The sequence below is a fragment of the Arvicola amphibius genome, chromosome 1 (genome assembly GCF_903992535.2).
Source record: "Arvicola amphibius chromosome 1, mArvAmp1.2, whole genome shotgun sequence".
Taxonomy (NCBI): domain Eukaryota; kingdom Metazoa; phylum Chordata; class Mammalia; order Rodentia; family Cricetidae; genus Arvicola; species Arvicola amphibius.
This window is the reverse complement of record NC_052047.1, coordinates 108584079-108591308: the sequence shown is the minus strand read 5'-3', so window position 1 is coordinate 108591308 and position 7230 is coordinate 108584079. Positions and strand designations below refer to the sequence as shown.

The window sequence follows — 7230 nt, the reverse complement described above, 5'->3', positions numbered from 1 at the left end:
AGCACAAGAGAAAAAAAGAGATAAGTAAGTGCTGAATATATATCTTCTTGTCTTGCAGTTGCCCTCACTACCATGCAGACCAAGTACCCATCTGCTTCTCACAGGAGTATAAGATTCCACAGACTCACTCTCTTTCTCAAAATCAGTGTTTATGTCTGAAGAGTTTTTCATTCTCAGAGTAAAGAAAGGTGGACAATGGTTAGTGGTTGGTGATAACAAGTGATGTTGTTGGATGCAGAAGGTTTCCAGAAAGGTGAGGAGACTCTCAGTGATTACAGGCTATATTCTTTAAGAAGAGAAAGAATATTCGAGGGATACAAAATGGGTAACAAAGAGTCGGCAGATGCTTAGTTAAAGCTGGGGCAATTGTGACAAATGCACACCTTGTAGCTTGTAGGCACCGAAAATACATTTCTTATTCCAGAAGAGCTCAGTGAGTGCTGACGTTTATTAGAACAAGCAGAATTCAGGACTGTAAAAAAAGAATCAGGGAGCAGAATGAAAGGGCATTCTTCCTTAGGGTACCATGAAAGATCAGAGCTTAGAAAGTCTTTGCTTCTAAACAAGGATCACACCCTTTAGGTTTAATACTGAATCATAAATTATGAAGAAGGAATTGGATGGGCTAAAATAATAAAAACAATTCATTAAAAATTAAGTTAGAGAAAAGACATGAATGATCTATAATTCAGAGATTTTTTTATGGATGCTGTGATTCAATTTTCTAACAAATATTGATTATTTTATTCCATAAACTCTAACAGGAATAGTGAACAAAGAAAGAGAAGAGTAACTGCTTGTGTCTATGAGTACACGAGTGGAAACATGCACATGTTTATGATGAGTAAGTATCCATGGGTCTAGTGTAACTTAATGGTAGTCACTACTAATAGGAGATGCCTATGAATCGATTCTATGTTAAGTGGCTCCTATACACTGTTTTATTCAATTCACACATCTCAGATGAGGTTGACATGTGTTTTTGTTACTTTTCACTCTATAGGAGAGGAAATGGAGGGCATACTTGTTCAGTGATGTAGAGCACAACTACCAAGTATTGTAAGAAGACTGAAACCTTGCCCTGATTGTAAAATCCGTGATCTTAAATTGCAGGTAGTGGTGAGTATGAGGTAATTGTGTGACTCATGACAGAAGTGTAGACTGTTACAGAAGGAGTGAGTTAACTTCAAATGTCTTCTCTGAGCTCTCTTTATCTTAATGCAGGGTCACCTGTTGAGCCTCGAGTGGGCCTCTCAGGTAGTCTGGCTAGCCAGCTTCCTCCAGCTAGTCTCTTTCTTTTATTCCAGCATGTGGGGACTACAGACAGGTCTCCATGCACACCAACTATTTAATAGGGTGTTGGAGATGTGAATTCAGGTCCTCACAGTGATTACAGATAGGTCACCATGCACACCAATGATTTACAAGAGTGTCAGGGATTTGAATTCAGGTCCCCACGTTTGATGACAAGTGCTGCATCCACTGACTCATCTTCGCAGCTTCTTGACATAGTTCTTATAGATGTCTCTCTCCTAAGTGGACATTTCTAATACTTACTATGTTATAAAAATTTCCATAGACTCCAACTGAAGAAATTGTGGGTCAAAGAAGTAGCTAAAATATCACTAAAAGTCTAAACTTTTTGAGGATTTTCTGATTGAATGCTTACCTCCATCATTCTATTTCAGGAATGAATGAGAGCTTTTTCAGTAATTTCCTAGTTGAACAGAAATAGAATCGATGTGGGGGTGAAATGTGCCTATATTCTTTAACAAAGGTCTAGGAATGGTGTTAGCGTTCCATCCACTGTCTGTAGGGAAAAGTATTAGGGTAGAAGTGACTTTTTTCAAACAATTTTTTTATTCTGATTCCTTAAACAATTTCTCTAAAATAGAGAGAACTCACAAAGTAAATCAATCAAAACAAGGCCCATTTGTTTATTTTCATTTTTTTAAGACAAAGCCCCATGGGCCATTCTATACAGCTGCAGTGTTGGATTCTGTGAGTCTGTCACACTTAACAATATAGTTACATGAGTCTACAGGAACTTTTTGGAGTCAATAGAATAACCTTCTAAGTATATGTTCCAATTATATTCCATCACATATGAAATAAACTGTAATTTACTATAAAATATATATGTGAATGTGTTCTTCATATTTCTATTAATTTTGAAGAGTGCAAAATTAATGTAGAGACAACTTAGATTTTTATTAATTCATTTATTTTTTGAGAATTTTATATATGAGAATTTTATGTACATAATTTTCACCTCTCACTACCACCACCCACAAAGCCTAAAGAGTCCACTAGTATGGCATTCATGCACATGTATTGAGGGCTGACCACTTGGGATCTGATAATCTATCAGGGTGTCATCAAAGGAGAAAATAGTTCCTGCCTTTCAGCAGACATTGACTGTCTTAATGCCTTCATGTAGATTTGAGACCTTGTGAAATTTTCCTCATCTGCATTGGCATGTCAACTTGTTTTCTTTAGAGAATCATATTTGTTGAAATTTAATGAGAAACTTTTCCTATCACATCTAGGAGACATTAGCAGCAAAAGGCTTCATCATCTAGCTAGCTCTTACAATCTTTCTTCCCCTCTTCTGTGATGTTTTCTGGGATTTAGGTGTAGAGGCTGCAATGTAGATGTATGAACTGGGATTGGGTACTACACAACCACTTTCTTTTGTGTTTTGAACAATTATGGATTTCTGTAATAGCTTTTGTCTGCTGAGAAAGTAACTTTGCTGAGATATGAAAGCCGGTCTGGTATATAAGCAACATGACCCCAGTCATACCTGAAAGTAGGGGGAAACTCAGGGACAGACAAGATTCTTCCAAGGTCTGTTAGTATATGGGGAGTGGCAAAAGTGAACTTTTGATTCTGGAAAAAATTTTCAAAATAGTATTTTGATGGAAATTATTTTATCACATTGAAGAAGAAAGTATTAATATAAATTTTATTATGAATCTTATTCACAAGAAGAGTGAATTACTAACTCAGTTTTTGTGTGCTGCCCTAGATAGTGACCTTATTTGTGGTGTTGCCACAGAAGGCTTCAACATCTCCTACGACCTTTGATCATGCTGGACATGAACATTACTCTGGTCAGTGAGTTCATCCTGATAGGCTTCCCTACAGCCCCTTGGCTACAGGTTCTCCTATTCTTCCTTTTCCTTGTTATCTATATGTTGATTATAGCAGAGAATCTTGTAATTATGTTCACTGTCTGGGCAACTGGCTCCCTCCATAAGCCTATGTACTATTTCCTAAGTAGCATGTCCTTTCTAGAGATATGGTACGTCTCTGTCACAGTCCCGAAGATGCTGGATGGATTCCTCCTGCAGAGACGGCACATCTCCTTCACAGGCTGCATGACCCAGCTCTATTTCTTCATCTCACTTGCCTGCACAGAGTGTGTGCTCCTGGCAGCTATGGCCTATGACCGCTATGTGGCCATCTGCCACCCTCTCCGATATCCAGTCATTATGACCACAGTGTACTCTATACAGCTGATGGCCCTTTCCTATTTTAGTGGTTTCATGGTCTCTGTTGTCAAGGTTTATTTCATTTCACATGTTGCTTTCTGTGGCTCTAATGTCATGAACCACTTTTTCTGTGATATCTCACCAATCCTTAAATTGGCTTGCAAAGACATGTCCACAGCTGAGTTAGTAGACTTTGCTTTGGCTATTGTCATCCTTGTCTTCCCACTTATTACCACTGTGCTCTCCTATATCTACATAGTGTCCACCATTCTGCGCATACCCTCCACTCAGGGAAGAAAGAAAGCCTTCTCTACTTGTGCCTCTCACCTCACTGTGGTCATAATATATTACACAGCCATGATTTTCATGTATGTCCGACCCAGAGCTATTGCATCTTTTAATTCCAACAAGCTCATTTCTGCTGTGTATGCAGTCCTTACACCCATGCTGAATCCTTTCATCTACTGCCTAAGGAACCAGGAAGTCAAGAATGCTATCAAGAAGACCTTGGGAGGTGGTCAGTGCTTTGTGCTTAGCTGATCTCCTTGCCTTAAGAAAAAGACTTTGCTTGTGTAATTATTGAGAATTGTCTGTAACATGAGGGGGAGCCAGGCCTGCTTGTTTGGGTTTTTGTCCTGCCCAGAACCCCACAGCCGGCAAGCCCCAAAGAAATAACACAGAGATCTCTATAAGTTATAAAGCTGATTGGCCCATTAGTTCTAACCTCTCACTGGCTAACTCTCACATCTTAATTAACCCATTTTTCTGATCTATGTTAGCCATGTGGCTCAGTACCTTTTTTTAGTGGTTGTAGATCACATCCTGCTGCTTTGGTGATCTGGGCAGGAGTGGGAGGAATCAACTTCCTCCTTTCCAGAGTTCTCCTGTTCTTATTACATCATTTTTACTTTTTGTATGGTTTTTCCACCTTTACCTCCTGTCTGGCCAATCAGTGTTTTATTTAAAACATGATTGACAGATTACAGACAATTCTCCCGCACCAATTGTCATGGTCCTTTTATTAACAATTTCACTTCACCAACTTGGATTTGTAAAGAAATCATAGTACAGACAAAAACAATAGATCAATAAATAAATAAATATGGGCCAAATCTTATTTTTAATATTATTTAATAATTTAATTATTTAATAATTTAAAGATGCTATAACTGGATAGTTAAAGTGTCTTGAATTATTTTATCCTAAGTGACATATAATATATAGGGGCTGTCGCTAGTATTTTACTCAAAATGAGCTATTAGATTCTCAGAGCACTTTATGGTCAGCTGGCTGATGCTACAAATGGAGAAAATGAAGTGCATCAAGGTTAAATAAGTTGTCAATGGTAGAAACTAAATTAATATCAAAGCCTTTGTCTGATCCCAGGAAATCTTGCTCAAAATAGATTGAATCAGGTTCTCTCTGTGTCTCTAATCTGTAGTAGTAGCTCTGGAGGACATTAGCATTAGTGATTTATTTCTATAAGAGAAAGTACAATCTAGTGATTAATGTACACAGAGAGAAGTAATGATAACTGATAGCAATGCTGTACCAGTTGTACTGTTTGTAATTGCCCTGAGTTATTGATGAAGCATACTGTTGGTTTAAATAATAACAATTACCATTTTATAACTCACTTCTATGTTAGCTCTGTTCTTCAAATGTTTCTTTCTGTAGAGGTAAGCTCAATTGTTCAATTGTTTTATACTTTAAAAATTGTTGTCAAATTTTTATTAAATTGATTATCAAATGAATAATAGTTCCTGATATCAGCGCAGGAGCAAGTTGAGTTGACTAGTCAGCCATGCTTGTAACACCTTTTAACAGGTTCTCAATTTTCAGTTTTTGTTTGACCTCTCTACCATAGTACAAGACCCTCTAGAGTGGCAAGTAACTCCTTCTTCTGCATCTCTACAATGCCTGTTATGTTGCTTGATATGATAAGCCTATGTGCTGTTTATCACTATTTGTCCATTCGGTTTCATGCTTTGTTTTATGAACTTCTTTTTCTTTGTACACTTTAAGGAGGAAAGAGGAGTCAATCACATGGATTGGATTACTTCAACCTATTGGCTGTTGGTTTCATTCAATAGTCAATGCAAAGTGTCAGAGTGTCAGCAGGAAAAGGAGAAAGGGAGGGAGTGAGAAAGGAAGAAATGGAGAGGGAGAGGGAGGAGAAATGGAGAGGGAGGGAGGGAGGGAGGGAGAGAGAGAGGGAGGGAGGGAGGGAGGGAGAGAGAGAGAGAGAGAGAGAGAGAGAGAGAGAGAGAGAGAGAGAGAGAGAGAGAGAGAGGGAGAGAGAGAATATTTAGGAAATTATTTTTACACTGGACAACATGAATTTAACAATATGTGAAACAACATCCCCTTACCTTTTCCTTTTGGGCTATTTTATCAGAGTAAACACACTGCACTGTAAGGTTTCTGGAAGAATTTTCTAAATATGTTGTTCCAGACACTCTTAATCAATACCTGAGTTTCACTATCTCCTAAATAAACCCATTTTTAAAATTACCCTATTGGGTATAGAATAAGTGGGAAATATTGGGAGAATGTATGAACATTCCAGGTCAATATTGAGCTTAAGATACTTTGACTAGGGATGAACAGTTGGTAAAGTGTGGACTACAAGAGTATGAGGACCCGAGTCTGATTCTTAGAACCCATGTTAAAAAAATGGGCATGGTGGAACATGCTTATAATCTCATTCTGGTATGTTCTAGGTATGAATGACTTAATGGTATCTTGATTGCAGTACTCTATCCTATGGAAAATAATTTGGATGCAAACATGATTTCTCATTCTAGGTTGTAAGTTTCTTATACATCTGCATATGGCTCAGTTACCCAAATTAATCCCAATTAATATGCATTTGATTGTCAAGAACCCTATGGTGAGTCATTCCCTGTCTTAATATATAACATCTGTAATATTTTTATTGTATTGCCTTCATGTCTGTACCTTCAAAATTTCTAGAATATATTTAAGTTTAAAATACTAAATTCTTCCTAAAATGTTTAAATTTTTAGTTTTATCACTGATGTGACTATCTTGGATCTTACATATCTGTTTCAACAGTTCTTATAGACTGAGGTTAGAAAGCTTAAAACTTTCACTTATCTTTAAATGCTTCTTGGGGACTTATTATTATGTTTCAATTTAACTGAAAACTATAATTATAAAAATTTAAAGGGGATAATAGATTTGACATAGATTCACAATGCAGAATGATTAAGGTATATATGATATCTCACTTGTATTTTTGTTGAGAATGGAAACACAGTCTAATAGTTCAACTATTTTTCGGTACATGATGTATGTTTACTAATTATGTTGTTATTGATCTGAACTGAATCACTAAAGCTTATCTATTCACCAAGTCAACCTTTAGAAAGGGAAGAGCTTGTCATATGTGACAACATGAACTTTGAAGACATTATGAAAACAAGCCAAGCCCAGGATGACAAATGTTACATGGTATTCGGTGTATGTGGAATCTGTGTGAAGTGTTGACTCACACATAAATTGCATGCAGGGGGCAGTCGGTTGTGGAGCTTTCCTTAGCTTATGTGAATTAGGTAAGCTATAATTCTCTCGTCATTTATCAGTAACTGAAACTTTATCTTCTGTGGCTGAGATAAGTGTTCTGGAGTCAAAAGATTTTCTGATATTCAACTCAAAGTGTTCTTCTCATTTTTCATGGGAATGTGGTAAGTAATATACTCTCCTTTCA

General features: G+C 37.1%; 1 protein-coding gene across 1 annotated transcript; it reads left to right on the top strand.

Annotated features, from left to right (window-relative positions):
• The first annotated feature begins 3092 nt into the window (after nucleotides 1-3092).
• LOC119822815 (olfactory receptor 6-like) lies at nucleotides 3093-4037 on the top strand. Its single transcript, XM_038342435.1, has one exon. It carries the CDS (start codon nucleotides 3093-3095, stop codon nucleotides 4035-4037), a length of 945 nt encoding a protein of 314 aa, XP_038198363.1.
• The last annotated feature ends 3193 nt before the right edge of the window (nucleotides 4038-7230 follow it).